Source organism: Eschrichtius robustus, chromosome 14, assembly GCF_028021215.1.
Source record: "Eschrichtius robustus isolate mEscRob2 chromosome 14, mEscRob2.pri, whole genome shotgun sequence".
Lineage (NCBI taxonomy): Eukaryota > Metazoa > Chordata > Mammalia > Artiodactyla > Eschrichtiidae > Eschrichtius > Eschrichtius robustus.
Genome location: NC_090837.1, coordinates 71,902,849 through 71,919,500, shown reverse-complemented (window position 1 = coordinate 71,919,500; position 16,652 = coordinate 71,902,849). Strand labels below are relative to the sequence as shown.

The 16,652-nt window shown below is 43.7% G+C and overlaps 1 protein-coding gene across 1 annotated transcript in view; it reads right to left on the bottom strand.

The window, feature by feature from the left end:
• The window catches only part of SIGLEC15 (sialic acid binding Ig like lectin 15), an 82,986-nt gene extending 69,233 nt beyond the window's left edge, over positions 1–13,753 (bottom strand). The window contains exon 1 of the mRNA XM_068562453.1: positions 13,610–13,753. Within this exon, the coding sequence (XP_068418554.1) occupies positions 13,610–13,753 (144 nt within the window). The remainder of the gene's footprint in view (positions 1–13,609) is intronic.
• Between the last annotated feature and the right edge of the window lie 2,899 nt (positions 13,754–16,652).

The following is a 16,652-nucleotide window of genomic DNA, read 5'->3' as shown; positions in this document are numbered from 1 at the left end:
AGACCCGGTGCAGCCGAAATAAATAAATAAATAAATAAATGTTAAAAAAAAAATCTCTCTGAGGTTATCAATGATAGCATTATGTTTCAAGTGTTTTTCTCCTTGCATAGCTTTCTGTTTCTTCAACATTGCTTTTTAAGAAAATCTGTTTGTTTTAGTCTGTCTTTCATAATAGATGATTTCCTCAAAAATCTACTGATGCTTGGTTGTCTGCTGGATTAAAAAGGGAATTTAAAGCCCCACTGTGTGGGTGGGACTTGCTAACTTTGGTTTTCACTATAGGATAATATGAGTGGACTGTTGCACTGCCAGTGTCTTTAGATATTTCCCCTTGGGTTGAGGATATTCTTCAGAAAAATATCCTGTGGTCTCTTTCTTGAGGGTATAGGCCTGTATCCTAGTTTTCTTAATTCAGTGCTTCTCAATTTTTTTTAAGTCACAACATACATAATTTTCTATCATAAACTGGTGAAAAATCAATGAAGCTGTTGTACCTGGAGTGACTGCTCTGGGGGCTGTAGCTGCCCAGACCCCCTGTGGCCATTCCATATGCCTGTGAGCTTATTAAAAATTCTTTCTCTCTCTTTTTAAAAAAATGTATTTTCCCCCCCGACTCCATCTAGAGCCAAGGCCCAGGCAGGCACATAACTGTCCTGGCTCATCCAGGAGGGTGTCATCCTTTTATGCAGGCATGTCTAATATGACCCCCACCCTGCTTTTCCCCCAGGCTTTCATCCCTCTCTTCCCCTCACCCCCATGTGCCTTAGGCCCCAGGGATTGGCAGATATCTGGTAAACCCCAACTCCAGTGCTTTCTTAACCCTCTGGATATGCCTTTTCTAATCCTTCTAGTCTCTGGGGAATTCTCTTCCTTTCCCACCAGCTCGGATGCACCTTTTAAAAATCCACCCTTTTAATGATATGCTGTACGGAGATATTTTGCTGAGTATCTTGCTGGTCATGTGGCTGGAAAAAGAATTCCTGACCACCAGTTGACATTGAGGTTTGGAGATGACAGGCACCTCTCTCAGGGCCACACAGTGGGATGCTGCAGGAAAAGGGCTGCTTATTTTGATGCGACCAACTTTTGTTCAGTTTCTCTAAGTGTGCTATACTCAACAGATGCTGTGGGACACAAAGGTAGATACAATCAATCAGTCTCTTTTTTCAAGGAAGCTTGTACTCTAACAAGTGAGAAAACTGGGGTGCAAGAAGAGATGTGTAGAAGGATGTGCTGAGTGGGAGAGGTCGGCTCTAAATTGCTCCAGCAAGTTGAGGTGTGGATGGCTGCCTCTCAGGAGGTGGCTTTGCCTGTGTCTGGGCAGTTCTCAGGGTGAAGGAGGCTTTCCTTTATCTGAGCTGAAATCTGCTTCCCCTGATCCCAGCTCTGCCCTCAGGACCATGTTGAATAAACCTAGCCTTGCAGATTTTGAAGATATTTATAGTTAGCCTGTGGTGGTTTGTATTTGGCTGCCTCTCAGTCTCTTCTCTGGGAGAATTCCCCAGGTTGTGGGACTTAGTGGGAGGCTGGGAGTTAGGGGAAGTTTCTTTCTTTCCCAACATGGTATCTGAAATGTGCCAATTCCACTCCAGGACCTTGGCAGCTTTAGATCAGTCTGTGACCAAGGCTGGGTCAGTTGGAGTATCCCCCTCTGGACTGTGAACCTGGAGGGAGTGCTGCAATATGCAGCAATGAGTCATTGATAACTGAACCATTGTAGTGGAGATGAGTTCAGAGAAGGCAGCAGTGGAACCAGCAGTGCCAACGTTGCTGTCCCAACTAGACTGTCCCCTGGGGCTGCATTTGAGACAGGAAAGGGGCAGGGAACAATCTTTAAAAGAATGACATAGCCGTTGAGGGCACAACATAAACTGGTTAGAGCTAACTAGGTCCAAGATGGCGGACGAATTGACTTCCACTAGACCTTGAGCCTCAGTATACGCTCAAGCTAAGTGACAACAGCAAGCTAAATGACACACTCACTGGTGCCATGACAGTTCCGAGGGCAATCATAAAAGGCCAAAAAGTGGGTGGGGGACCCAATTCCTGGACATCCCCGCCCCTTCCCCCAAATAGTTGGAATAATCCTCTCACTCATTAGCCTATGAAATTACCCAACCCTATAAAAACTGACAATCCCATCCCCTGGGGCATCTTGCCTTCCGAGATGGCCCACACTGTCTATGGAGTGTGCATTTCCCTGAATAAACCTTTCACTTTACTATGGCTTGCTCTTGAATTCTTTCCTGCGTGAAGCCAAGAACTGACACTTGGTGGCAGTCCCAGGGACTCACCTGAGACCTGGAATGTGACCATCCTCTCCAGTCCCACTTTCTTTACTGCAGCACATTGGCTGCATCACTTGCTGCCCAGTCTCTCTGTTTCAGTCTCTTTTCCAAGCCTAGTTCCCAAGCCTTCCAGTCATTTCTGTTGTTTACCAATAGGTTCTTTCTTGCCTAAGTTAGCCAGAGTTGATTTTTATTATTGACAAGAACTAAGGTCCTTACAAAAACTGTCTTATTCCCCACATCCTCCTTACCACCCCCACGTCTTCTGTTTTCTAAACCCAACAGTCACTTCCTAGATCCTTCACTGTTTAAGTGGTGTCCCAGTAAGCAGGGTTAGAGCTGAGCACTGCTCCAAATGGGGTCTGATCAGGAGCTGGTACATGGGGGACTCTCAGTGACCTTGATCTTTGTACCATAGTGACATGGTCTACTCTACATCCTGAAATGTCACCAATAGGATTGCTATTCCTTCTTCTTAGGGGAAGCCTGAGAAAGGGTGGGCAGAGGGGTATAAATGTGCTCTTCCTTCTACATAATGGTATGATTTGAATTTTCACAACTGAAATGCAAGACTTCACATTAAATTTTCTCTTGTTCATTTCAGTCCATCGTTCCATCTGTGAAATAACATTGAACATTGAATTGTCTTTCATCTTTACATCTCCCAAGTTCTGCACCGTGGCCGCCATGCAGTGGCAGGAATGAATGACTTGTTAGACATTAACTATTTGAGGAGAACATCTAGTTTGTTTATGCCCACTCTGGATTCCTTCCACAAGGTTCCTGAGAGAAATGTCCCTGCAAGGAACACTTGCAAATGACAATAAATGCACTTCATCACTGTCTGAGCCTGTGCCCAACACCAGCTACACTTTCTCCCTGAAGTGTGGCATTCTGATAAAGGAATATTGGATCATGTGTCTTAGGCAACAAATCATCCTATAATATTGCAGGCAGTCAAATGAAACTAAAAGGTCTGTAGTTTTGCGAATTTCCTTGTTTATGGGTCAGCCCAAACTGGGGAAGCCCTCCTAGGCAAGTCCTCTTTTAATTCCTTGGTTGTAATGAATGGGAATTTTGAGAACCCAAGTATCTGAGGTTGGTCAAGGGGTTTCACTTACCTTTACTCCCTGTTAGTTTTAATGCCTGGTGTTGCTGCCCTGTCCTTCCCCCCTTCCCTGGGGCTTGCCAGCAATCAGAATGCGCTCTCAGGTTTAAAAAGAGCTCACTCCATAGTGAAGGAGAGGACAGAGGCTTGTTCAGGGCCTGCCCTGAAGCCAGTGTTGTCCCTTGACTGACTATTCCTGGGGGAAGGGGTGAGAATGTTTTGAATTCTTTTATTATGGCCCTCAGGGCAGACGTTAGGGGTTGAAGATGACATCCAAACACAACCTTCTTTTATTTTTATTTGAAACACTGATAGACAAGTTTTCCATGATTTCTTTTTAGAAACATAGCCAGCATGACTTCTAAACAAAAGGGACACTGAGTGGTAGGTTTGCAGATGCTTCATGCTCTCTGTCTCACTGCACATGTGCAACCGGTTTCTTGGAAGGGTCACAGTGGCCTTGGTGGACCTTATGGAAGAACAATAGACAATGACAACCATTGATCTAAATTTACTTCCCTGGAGAAGGAGAAGACTTTTGCGTGGAAGTGTCAGGGGGACTCAGGCTCTGTGTTGGGGATTTTCCAGAGGGTCTTTCAAAATACAACTTGTTTCACTTAAGGAAATATGTCTCCATTTGGCATGTGTTCTATTTTCCGTAATTTATCAATCATTATTGTTGGTGAATCTGATGACACTCTGGACATTTATTCTAAACAATAAGGTGCAATATATTTGATCCTAGAGAGAAACTCAGGTAGAGTAGTAGGAGCTTTCTGGCTCTCTTCTATTATGTGTGTATGGACCTAAGCTGTTTGTCGGCACTGGGGATATCATCCAGGTACCTGGCCACAGGCAAAGGCTCATGATTTGGGCTAATTGTCATGACAAGGCTTGTCATGACAAAGGCTAATTGTGGAACCCACATTCTTGGCAACAGTGATTGGTTTCATCTGTGAGGACTGAAGTATGGTCAGAGCCTGGGATTTGTCTATGGACGCTGGGAGAGAGAAATCTTCTCTCTCCTTGAGGTTGCTCGGCTGGGGGAGGGGAGGTGTGACAGAGGCTCTGGTGGTCACCTTCCTTGTCATGTGGAGAGGGTCTTTGTAGAACGAAGGCTAGAGGCTGTCTATTTTTCTTTTAACATCTTTACTGGAGTATAATTGCTTTACATTGTTGTGTTAGTTTCTGCTGTATAACAAAGTGAATCAGCTGTACGTATACGTATATCCCCATATCCTCTACCTCTTGCGTCTCCCTCTCACCCTCCCGATAGCACCCCTCTAGGTGGTCGCAAAGCACAGAGCTGATCTCCCTGTGCTATGCAGCTGCTTCCCACTAGCTATCTATTTTACATTTAGTAGTGTATATATGTCCATGCCACTCTATCACTTCGTCCCAGCTTACCCTTCCCCCTCCCTGTGTCCTCAACTCCATTCTCTACGTCTACATCTTTATTCCTATCCTGACCCTAGGTTCTTCAGAACCATTTTTTTTTTTTTTTAGATTACATATATATGTGTTATCATACGGTATTTGTTTTTCTCTTTCTGACTTACTTCACTCTGTATGACAGACTCTAGGTCCGTCCACCTCACTACAAATAGCTCAATTTTGTTTCTTTTTACGGTTGAGTAATATTCCATTGGATATATCTTCTTTATCCATTCATCTGTCAGTGGACATTTAGGTTGCTTCCACGTCTTGGCTATTCTAAATAGAGCTCAGTGAACATTGTGGTACATGACTCTTTTGAATTATGGTTTTCTCAGGGTATATGCCCAGTAGTGAGATTGCTGGGTCATATGGTGGTTCTATTTTTAGTTTTTTAAGGAATCTCCATACTGTTCTCCATAGTGGCTGTATCAATTTACATTCCCACCAACAGTGCAAGAGGGTTCCCTTTTCTCCACACCCTCTCCAGCATTTATTGTTTGTAGATTTTTTGATGATGGCCATTCTGACCGGTGTGAGGTGATACCTCATTGGAGTTTTGATTTGCATTTCTATAATGATTAGTGATATTGAGCATCCTTTCATGTGTTTGTTGGCAATCTGTATATCTTCTCTGGAGAAATGTCTTCTGTCCATTTTTGTATTGGGTTGTTTGTTTGTTTTTTTGATATTGAGCTGCATGAACTGCTTGTATATTTTGGAGATTAATCCTTTGTCAGTTGCTTCATTGGAAAATATTTTCTCCTGTTCTGAGAGTTGTGTTTATGTCTTCCTTATGGTTTCCTTTGCTGTTCAAAACTTTTAAGTTTCATTAGGTCCCATTTTTTAATTTTTGTTTTTATTTCCATTTCTCTAGGAGGTGAATCAAAAAGGATCTTGCTGTGATTTATGTCATAGAGTGTTCTGCCTATATTTTCCTCTAAGGGCTTTACAGTGTCTGGCCTTGCATTTAGGTCTTTAATCCATTTTGAGTTTATTTTTTTGTATGGTGTTAGGGAGTGTTCTAATTTCACTCTTTTCCCTGTAGCTGTCCAGTTTTCCCAGCACCACTTATTGAAGAGGCTGTCTTTTCTCCTTTGTATACTCTTGCCTCCTTTATCAAAGATAGGTGATCATATGTGCATGGGTTTATCTCTGGGCTTTCTATCCTGTTCCACTGATCTATATTTCTATTTTTGTGCCAGTACCATACTGTCTTGATTACTGTACTTTTGTAGTATAATCTGAAGTCAGGGAGCCTGATTCCCCCAGCTCCGTTTTTCTTCTCAAGATTGCTTTGGCTATTCAGAGTGTTTTGTGTTTCCATACAGATTGTGAAATTTTTTGTTCTAGTTCTGTGAAAAATGCCAGTGGTAGATTGATAGGGATTGAACTGAATCTGCAGATTGCTTTGGGTAGTATAGTCATTTTCACAATGTTGATTCTTCCAGTCCAAGAACATGGTATATCTCTCCATCTGTTTGTATCATCTTTAATTTCTTTCATCAGTGTCTTATAGTTTTCTGCATACAGGTCTTTTGTCTCCTTAGGTAGGTTTATTCCTAGGTATTTTATTCTTTTTGTTGCAATGGTAAATGGGAGTGTCTCCTTAAGTTCTCTTTCAGATATTTCATCATTAGTGTATAAGAGTGCAAGAGATTTCTGTGCATTACTTTTGTATCCTGCTACATTAGCAAATTCATTGATTAGCTCTAGTTGTTTTCTGGTAACATCTTTAGGATTCTCTATGTATAGTTTCATGTCATCTGCAAACAGTGACAGTTTTACTTCTTCTTTTCCAGGTTGGATTCCTTTTATTTCTTTTTCTTCTCTGATTGCTGTTGCTAAAACTTCCAAACTATGTTGAATAATAGCAATGAGAGTGGACAACCTTGTCTTGTTTCTGATATTAGAGGGAATGGTTTCAGTTTTTCACCATTGACAACGATGTTGGCTGTGGGTTTGTCATATATGGTCTTTATTATGTTGAGGTAAGTTCCCTCTATGCCTACTTTCTGGAGGGTTTTTATCACAAATGGGTGTTGAATTTTGTCAGAAGATTTTTCTACATCTATTGAGATTATCATATGGTTTTTATCCTCCAGTTTGTTAATATGGTGTATCATATTGATTGATTTGCATATATTGAAGAATCCTTGCATTAGTGGGATAAAACCCACTTGCTCATGATGTATTATCCATTTAATCTGCTGTTGGATTCTGTTTGCTAGTATTTTGTTGAGGATTTTTGCATCTATGTTCATCAGAGATATTGGCCTGTAGTTTTCTTTTTCTGTGACATCTTTGTCGGGTTTTGGTATCAGGGTGATGGTGGCCTTGTAGAATGAGTTTGGGAGTGTTCCTCCCTCTGCTATATTTTGGAACAGTTTGAGAGGGATAGGTGTTAGCTCTTCTCTAAATGTTTGATAGAATTTGCCTGTGAAGCCATCTGATCCTGGGCTTTTGTTAGTTGGAAGTTGTTTAATCACAGTCTCAATTTCAGTGCTTGTGATTGGTCTGTTTATATTTTCTATTTCTTCCAGGTTCAGTCTCAGAAGGTTGTGCTTTCCTAAGAATTTGTCCATTTCTTCCAGATTGTCCATTTTATTGGCATATAGTTGCTTGTAGTAATCTCTCATGATCCTTTGTATTTCTGCAGTATCAGTTGCTACTTCTCCATTTTCATTTCTAATTCTATTGATTTGAGTCTTCTCCTTTTTTTTCTTGATGAGTCTGGCTAATGGTTTATCGATTTTGTTTATCTTCTCAAAGAACCAGCTCTTAGTTTTATTGATCTTTGCTATCGTTTCCTTCATTTCTTTTTCATTTATTTCTGATCTGATTTTTATGATTTCTTTCCTTCTGCTAACTTTGGGGTTTTTTTGTTCTTCTTTCTCTAATTGCTTTAGGTTTAAAGTTAGGTTGTTTATTTGAGATGTTTCTTGTTTCTTGAGGTAGGATTGTATTGCTATAAACTTCCTTCTTAGAACTGCTTTTGCTGCATCCCATAGGTTTTGGGTCATCGTGTTTTCGTTGTCATTTGTTTCAAGGTATTTTTTGATTTCCTCTTTCACTTCTTCAGTGATCTCTTGGTTATTAAGTAGTGTATTGTTTAGCCTCCATGTGTTTGTATTTTTTACAGTTCTTTCCTGTAATTGATATCTAGCCTCATAGTGTTGTGTTCGGAAAAGTTACTTGATATGATTTCAATTTTCTTAAATTTACCAAGACTTGATTTGTGACCCAAGATATGTTCCATGAGAACTTGAGAAGAAATTGTATTATGTTGTTTTGGATGGAATGTCCTATAAATATCAATTAAGTCCATCATGTTTAATGTGTCATTTAAAGCTTGTGTTTCCTTATTTATTTTCATTTTGGATGATATGTCCATTGTTGAAAGTGGGGTGTTAACATCCCCTACTATGATTGTGTTACTGTCGATTTCCCCTTTTATGGCTGTTAGCATTTGCCTTATGTATTGAGGTGCTCCTATGTTGGGTGCATAAATATTTACAATTGTTTTATCTTCTTCTTGGATTGAAATCTTGATCATTATGTAATTTCCTTTTTGTCTCTCATAACATTCTTTATTTTAAAGTCTATTTTTTCTGATATGAGAATTACTACTCCAGCTTTCTTTTGATTTGCATTTGCATGGAATATCTTTTTCCATCCCCTCACATTCAGTCTGCATGTTTATCTAGGTCTGAAGTGGGTCTCTTGTAGATAGCATATGTACAGGTCTTGTTTTTGTATCCATTCAGCCAGTCTATGTCTTTTGGTTGGAGCATTTAATCCATTTACATTTAAAGTAGTTATCAATATGTATGTTCGTATTACCATTTTCTTAATTGATTTGGGTTTGTTATTGTAGGTCTTTTCCTTCTCTTGTGTTTTCTGCCTAGAAAAGTTCCTTTAGCATTTGTTGTAAAGCTGGTTTGGTGGTGCTGAATTCTGTTAGTTTTGCTTGTCTGTAAAGATTTAAATTTCTCCATCGTATCTGAATGAGATCCTTGCTGGGTAGAGTAATCTTGGTTGTAGGTTTTTCCCTTTCATCTGTTTAAATATGTCCTGCCACTCCCTTCTGGCTTGCAGAGTTTCTGCTGAAAGATCTGCTGTTAACCTTATGGGGATTCCCTTGTATGTTATTTGTTGTTTTTCCCTTGTTGCTTTTAATGTTTTTTCTTTTTATTTAATTTTTGATAGTTTGATTAATATGTGTCTTGGTGTGTTTCTCCTTGGATTTATCCTGTATGGGACTCGCTGAGCTTCCTGTACTTGATTGACTATTTCTTTTCCCATATTAGGGAAGTTTTCAACTATAATTTCTTCAAATATTTTCTCAGTCCCTTTCTTTTTCTCTTCTTTTTCTGGGACCCCCATAATTCGAATGTTGTTGTGTTTAATGTTGTTCCAGAGGTCTCTGAGACTCTCCTCAAGTCTTTTCATTCTTTTTTCTTTATTCTGCTCTGCAGTATTTATTTCCACTATTTTATCTTCCACGTCACTTATCCGTTCTTCTCCCTCAGTTATTCTGCTATTGATTCCTTCTAGAGAATTTTTAATTTCATTTATTGTGTTGTTCATCATTTTTTGTTTGCTCTTTATTTCTTCTAGGTCCTTGATAAACGTTTCTTGTATTTTCTCCATTCTGTTTCCAAGATTTTGGATCATCTTTACTCTCATTACTCTGAATTGTTTTTCAGGTAGACTGCCTGTTTCCTCTCATTTGTTTGGTCCTTTGGGTTTTTACCTTGCTCTTTCATCTGCTGTGTATTTCTCTGTCTTCTCATTTTGCTTAACTTACTGTGTTTGGGGTCTCCTTTTTGCAGGCTGCGTGCTCGTAGTTCCTGTTTTTTTGTGTGTCTGACCCCAGTTGGTAAGGTTGGTTCAGTGGGTTGTGTAGGCTTCCTCTTGGAGGGGACTGATGCCTGTATTCTGGTGGATGAGGCTGGATCTTGTCTTTCTGGTGGTCAGGACCGCGTCCGGTGGTGTGTTTTGGGGTATCTGTGAAGTTATTATGATTTTAGGCAGCCTCTCTGCTAATGTGTTCCTGTCTTGCTAGTTGTTTGGCATGGGGTGTCCAGCACTGGATCTTGCTGGTCGTTGGGTGGAGCTGGGTCTTAGCGTTGAGAGGGAGATCTATGGGAAAGTTCTCGCCAATTAATATTATGTTGGGCTGGGAGGTCTCTGGTGGTCCAATGTCCTGAACTCGGCTCTCCCACCTCAGAGGCTCAGGCCTGACACCGGCTGGAGCACCAAGACCCTGTCAGCCACATGGCTTGTGGCAGGCGAAGTAATGGTCTCCCAAAGACACGGACATCCAAATCCCTGGAACTGCCTGGCTGGTGTTCCGTGATGGGGACCCGGAGCTGCTGGAGGTACAGGGCAGTAGCCTGCAGTGCACAAGGCGGCCTGGTGTCCTCAGGGTCAGAGCCGGGCAATCTGTGCCACCCGCACCGCCCAGTGCGCCAGGGACTCTGCCTCCTAGAGGCTGTCTTGATGAGACAGATCAAGAGAGAGCAAAAGTGAGGGAAAGGACAAAACAGAGGTAAGTAGTAAGATGGAGACAGATAGGCAAGTCCTGGCTGTTTATTATCATTAATTTCAAAACACATATATATTTATATATTATATATATTGTTATGAAAGTAATTTTTGTTTAGTATAACAGACATGAAAATCCAGAAAATCCAAAAGAGAAAAATAATAAAATAATAAAACAATGTAATCCCTGCATCATAGAAAAATACTGTTAATATTTTTTTATGTGGGCTTGTCATTTTTTCTATACATATTTATGTATCCATGTATGTATCTTAAAATCCATCTATGTATTTTAAAGTCCACTTTCAACAGTAGGAGAGAAATCACCGTCTCCCAAGTTTCCTGTCACTTTCATGACCTCAGCTAGTTCTTTCTTTGTACTCAGACAGAAGTACTGAGAAGTCACACCATTTTTTTGTAATTAATTTTTATTGGAGAATAGTTGATTTACAATGTTGTGTTAGTTTCTGCTGTACAGCAAAGTGAATCAGTTATACACATACATATATCTGAAACCATGCACCTCAGATTGGGACTTGAACCCACACGCCCGGGACTTGAACCTGGCCAAAACCCAGATTGGGACTTGACTCTGCGCAGCTGGGACTCGAATCCAGCCCAAACCCACGGTCTTCCAACTGAGATCACACACTTGAGTGGGAAAATCAGGAAGCAGACAGGTTGGAGGCAGGCAATAGACAGGGTCCTGGTTTCAGGACTTAATGAAGCTCAGGTTCTTGATGTCTCATCACAGAAAGAATTCAGTGAGAGACAAAGTGACAAGTAAGAAGTGGATTTATTTAGAGAGAAACACTCCACAGACAGAGTGTGGGCCACCTCAGAAGGTGAGAAAGGCACCAGTGTATGGGGTTGTCAGTTATTACAGGGGTGGGTAATTTCATAGGCTAATGACTGGGAGGAGTATTCCAGCTATTTTAGGAAGGGGCGGGGATTTCCAGGTATTGGGCCACTGCCCACTTTTTGATCCTTATGGTTGGTCTTGGAACTGTCATGGCACCTATGGGTGTGTCATTTAACTTGCTGACGTGAGTGTATACTGAGGCTCAAGTTCTCATGGAAGTCGACTTGTCTGCCATCTTGGACCCATTTGGTTCTATTCAGTTTATGTCGTGTCCTTGGGCTATATCATTCTTTCAAAGGTTGTGCCCGGCCTCCTTCCCTCCTGTTTCATAACCACTCTTTTTTATTTTATTTATTTTATTTATTTATTTTTGGCTGTGTTGGGTCTTCTTTGCTGCATGCGGGCTTTCTCTAGTTGCGGCGAGAGGGGGTTACTCTTCATTGCAGTGCACAGGTTTCTCACTGTGGTGGTTTCTCTCGTTGTGGAGTGCAGGCTCTAGGTGCGCGGGCTTCAGTAGTTTCAGCACGCAGGCTCAATAGCTGTGGCTCATGGGCTCTAGAGCACAGGCTCAGTAGTTGTGGCGCACGGGCTTAGTTGCTCCGCAGCATGTGAGATCTTCCCGGACCAGGGATCAAATCCGTGTGCCCTGCATTGGCAGGCAGATTCTCAACCACTGCACCACCAGGGAAGCCCTCCACTCTTTTTTAGATTCTTTTCCCATATAGGTCATTACAGAGTATGTTGCCACACCACTTCTACTTGTTAATGTTTCTCTTTTCTAACTTAAAATTGTCAGAGAGATAAGGCAATACTTCGCAGAATGTGATTGCTTATGGAGGCTCCTCCCATATCCCCACCAGCCAGCTTGCTGCATCTGGTTCTATGATGTCTATTAGGGGAGGAAATTCCAGGCCCTTCCCTTGATCTGGCCGTGTGCCTGCGTGTTTGCCTGCGTGCGTGCGTGCGTGCGTGTGTGTATGAGTGCCCTTCTGAAACTCCGTTTACCCTGCCTGAACTGACAGGCCTGCTCAGGAGAATAGATTTCAATCTGCGTGCATACTTCTGTCTTCTTTGGTGCCACTTCCTGTTCCCCCTGCTTAGGAGTTATGGCTGCAGCCCTTGGGGTGGAACAGAGCTGAACTTAAACACTGTTTTTGCCACTAAGCTATGTGACTTTGCCTTTGGAACTGATATTGCTCATCTGAGGAATGAATTGATCTAGAAGAGTCAGAGTTGGGCTTCTGTGGAGGAGGTGATAATGCTGTTCCCTCAGGAATCCCAGGGAGGTCCCCCACCCAACCCCACACAAACACCACACAAAATCCCACATTCTCTGTGCCCCAGAGCCTGAAATAAATTTTGTGGAGGACAAACTGTTTTTTCTTCTATAACCAGAGATAAGAGACTCTAGCCCTCTGGAGCTACACGCTACACTAGCCTGAGGGTTGGTGACTGATAGCAAATCTTGTGAAAGTGTGTTTCGATAAGGGGGGGGAGAGAGAGAGATATCTTGAGGGCTATGAGGCCTGAAAAGAGAGCAGGAGTGGGAAAATCAGGAAGCAGACAGATTGGAGGCAGGCACTAGACAGGGTCTTGGCTTTGCATGTGCTGATGGGTGTTTCATCCTCTGCTGTTTCTCGGACTTGTTGTTTACTGAGCCAGATGCCTTGAGGCATGGGCTTGCCCTGCCTACATTTGTTGTCCTGAGCAGTTTCACTGGCCACTCTTTGTACACATTAAAATGGGTGGTGTTAAGTTCTGTGAAGCAATTAGATTTTAAGGAGATGGCCCTCATTGGGATATGCATAAAAAGATGTTCAATGGATCTGGGCCCACAGGGCACCTATCATTTACTCAAAAGTCCTCCAGCAGAGGGTGGAACTCTCTGGGCCTGAGGCTCCACCCTGGTGACACGCTGGGGGCTGGGAGGTCGGGCTGAGCCGCTGGGAGTCACAAAAGGCCTATAGTCGATGAAATGGATGGTTACCGTTTCCCAGCACCTGCTACCTGCCTGCTTAGTGAGGGTTAAGGGCTGGCACCGCCCTTTCCTGAAACCTGCAGGATGACACCAGGCATCAGGTTTGATGAGTATTGAGAGTGGGCTGGGTGTGAGGAGGTAAGTGAATTGAGGAAGATGAGTAACTGGGTAAGAGAGGCAACCTTCCTTTTCTGAAGATTCGGGTTGAGGAAAAAAGCAGGGCAGGTGAAATCAGGAAAAGAACCATCAGCCAGGCTGACTTCTTTCTTTATTCTGAGCAGAGGATTTTGCTGCCAAAGAGGTAGGATAGGATTCAAGGATGGCCAGTGTTCATTCATTTATCCAACAAATAATTACCCATCAGGCACATATTGATGTGTTGAGGATACAGAGAAGATGCAGTCTCTGCTCTCAAGTAACTTGTTGCGCATTTCTACCTCTGTGCCTTTGCTCACACCATTGTCTCTGCCCGGCCTTCTCTCCCTCCTCTCTCCATCTTTTTCAGGGTTTCTCAACTTCAGCACTATTGACATTTTGGGCTGGGTAATTCTTTGTTGCAGGGGCTGTGTTGTGCACTGTAGAACTTTTTAGCAGCATCCTTGGCTTTTTCCCACTAGATGCCAGCCCCTGCCATTGGTTGTGATATCCAGATTGTCTCTAGACATTGCCAAATATCTCTTGGGGGACAATGGAACCACAGATCCATTTGGGGTTTATTCATCTTTTGTGACCTCACTCAAGTCCCACCTTCTCCCTGAACCTTGCTCTGGCTCCTGCTGCTTCTGAGGACTTCTCCTTTCTTTGGTCTCCTGTACCAGTGATTGGTGCTACTGCGCAATTTAACACGTCATCTTCTACTCCTCTCTGGCCCTGGAGATGTAGATGTCATTCAGGCACCGAGACAAACCAATTACATCTCCGAGAACGAGCTGCTTCAATTCTGCCAGGAAGCCCCCAGTTTCCTCAATTGTCAAATCAAACTCGGTGAAAGACCAGAAAATGGGCTAATAGATGTGAAAGAACCTGGATTATAAATTTGCTATAAAGCATTGATTAAGCAATTATTGGAAATTTATAACATGAAGAACATTAAACTCTCAATGATTAGAGATTAATAAGAACCAAAAGTCATTCTCTGAGCCCTTGGGTAGCTGGTACCAGGATTCAAGTCATCCATTCCCTCATGCATGCAATGTTTACTGAGATGTACTATGTGCCTGGCATTGGGTCAGGCACTGGGTGTGCAGAAATAAACAGTTTCTGCCGACACCCAGCTCAGTTTGCTGGGGATGAGGAATGGAATATTGACTGCCACATCATGAAATAAAGGATGTCATAGTCATCAACAGTTGCAGCCACAGCCTGTGGTGAGCTGGTGAGCCCTGAGGGAACTCAGGAAGGAAAAGAATACCTGCCATCTAGCAGCCATCAGACTGCAGCCACTACCCACAGCGAGCCCTGAGGAAACTCAGGACAGGAGAACACAGGATACTGGCCCCAGATAGCTGAGGTACATATCAAAGGAATGATTTCAGCGAGCCCAGACTCTTGCCTCTTCCCATACACAGAAAAGCACTAAATTCCTTAACTTGAGCTATCTGGTTTTCTTTAATTAACGATAATATTTTGCCGTTCAGACTACCTGCCCTTTGCTGCAAAACTCCTATGTATCCTGGCTCCCCTGCTCGCCTCCTCGAGCAGTTCTCTCAGGGTTACTTGAGATGCAGCCTCCCAGGCTTGAAGACCTAAAAATTCCCGCCAAATAAAACATAACTCTCAACTTTTAGGTTGTAAATAATTTTTCAGTGACAGAGACCAGATAAAGGTGGCAAGTAATGTAACAGAGATATTTCTAAAGTGCTGAAAGAGCACAGAGGGGAGGCACCTGACCCGGAAAGGGAGGTATTAGGAGGCCTTCTTAGAAGAGGTGACCACTAAAACAGTCTTGAAGGACAAATAGGAGCTAGAAGAAAAAGGCTGTTTCAGAAGAAGGAATAACATGTAAAAGGCACGGAGTTTCAAAGAGCAAGTGTGCTTAAGGAAATTTTTAGCAGTTTTATGCATCTGAGGAGGTCTGTTGACTTAAGGGACTGGGCAGTTTCGTGAGTACCAGACTAGTGAGGGCCTTAAGTGGCCTTATTTCAGTTTTTAAAAAGGTCCCTAAAGAAGGCAACGTTTGAACCTAAGAAAATGCATTTAAGCCGTCGGGTTTTCAGCCAGCACGGGGGCAGGCGATTCCCGATACCGCCGGGAAAAGCCGTCTTTGCAGACGGTGACCACCCGGGCCGGCAGGACGGTCGAGACCCCCGCACTCGAGGCCCCGCTCCCGCCTCCGCCGCTCCGGGTGCCGCCCCGTCGGCCGCGGGTTCGCACCGCCGAGCGCCGGCCGCAGGCTCCGGGGGTCTTGAGTTCTTGGTCGCAAGAGCGACTTTGCAGAGGGGGCTGGGCATGGCGGGGACGGGCCTCTGCAGCAGCCCGAGCGCCCTTCCTTCCCGCCCGCTGCCCGACCCGTGGTTCCGCCCCGCCGGGGTCCCCACCTGCCGGCCCCCCAGCCCCCAGCGAGGGCAGCATCCTTCCCCGGAGCGGTTTCTCAAGCTGGCGGAGTTCTCGGAGTGTTACAGCTTGGAGCGCGGCTCCCGTGTCTGTCCTGATGTCCTCAGTCCACGACAGCCTTAAGCAACTAATATTATTAGTTATATTATGAACAAATAACTGAACCAGAAAGTATTTATCATGTGTCTGCCATTTACATCGCCCTTTGCTAGGCATGTGGCAGCGCGCACTTCCTCTCCTCCGCGAACTTAATGTCGGGAGACCGGTACTGCTGGCAGAGTTCGCCCTCCATTCTACTCCACCTTCGCGGAGGTGCCTCCAGGAACGACACAAACCAAACACACGTTGCCCTCTGCAGTGTGAGTGTTGGAAAGAAAGGTCACTTAAGTGGGCAACAGAGGCTTCAGAGAGGAGATGGGGCTTGTAGCGGACTGCGGAGGAATAGGTAGCCCTTAGCTGGGTGGACAGAAGGAGAGGGCTTTTCCAGGTTGGGAGTGGAGTAGGACGGGAGCGAGTTGAGGGATAATGAGGTATGACCAAGGCGGGGGTGGGGGGATTCTCTCGTTGGGGGGAAGTGTGTGCTGGCCTGTGAGACCTCCTCTCCTCCAGCAGATACGGTGCTGCCTTTAAATTTCAAGTGACCTCGGTAAGACCACAGGGTGTGACACCTGAGACCTAGGACAAAGACTGAGCCACTGGGGAAATGGCGCCTGCCCTGGGTGGGCACAGGAGGTCCAAACTGGGAAGCAGGAAGCTGTCTGGGGTTTTATGGGCAGCCGCATAATAGAAGCGTGACATTTATCTTCCAGGGTGATCCTTTTTATTAAGAAGGCCTGTTTAGACACCATTAATGGCTTATTCAAATGCCAGTTATGCAGG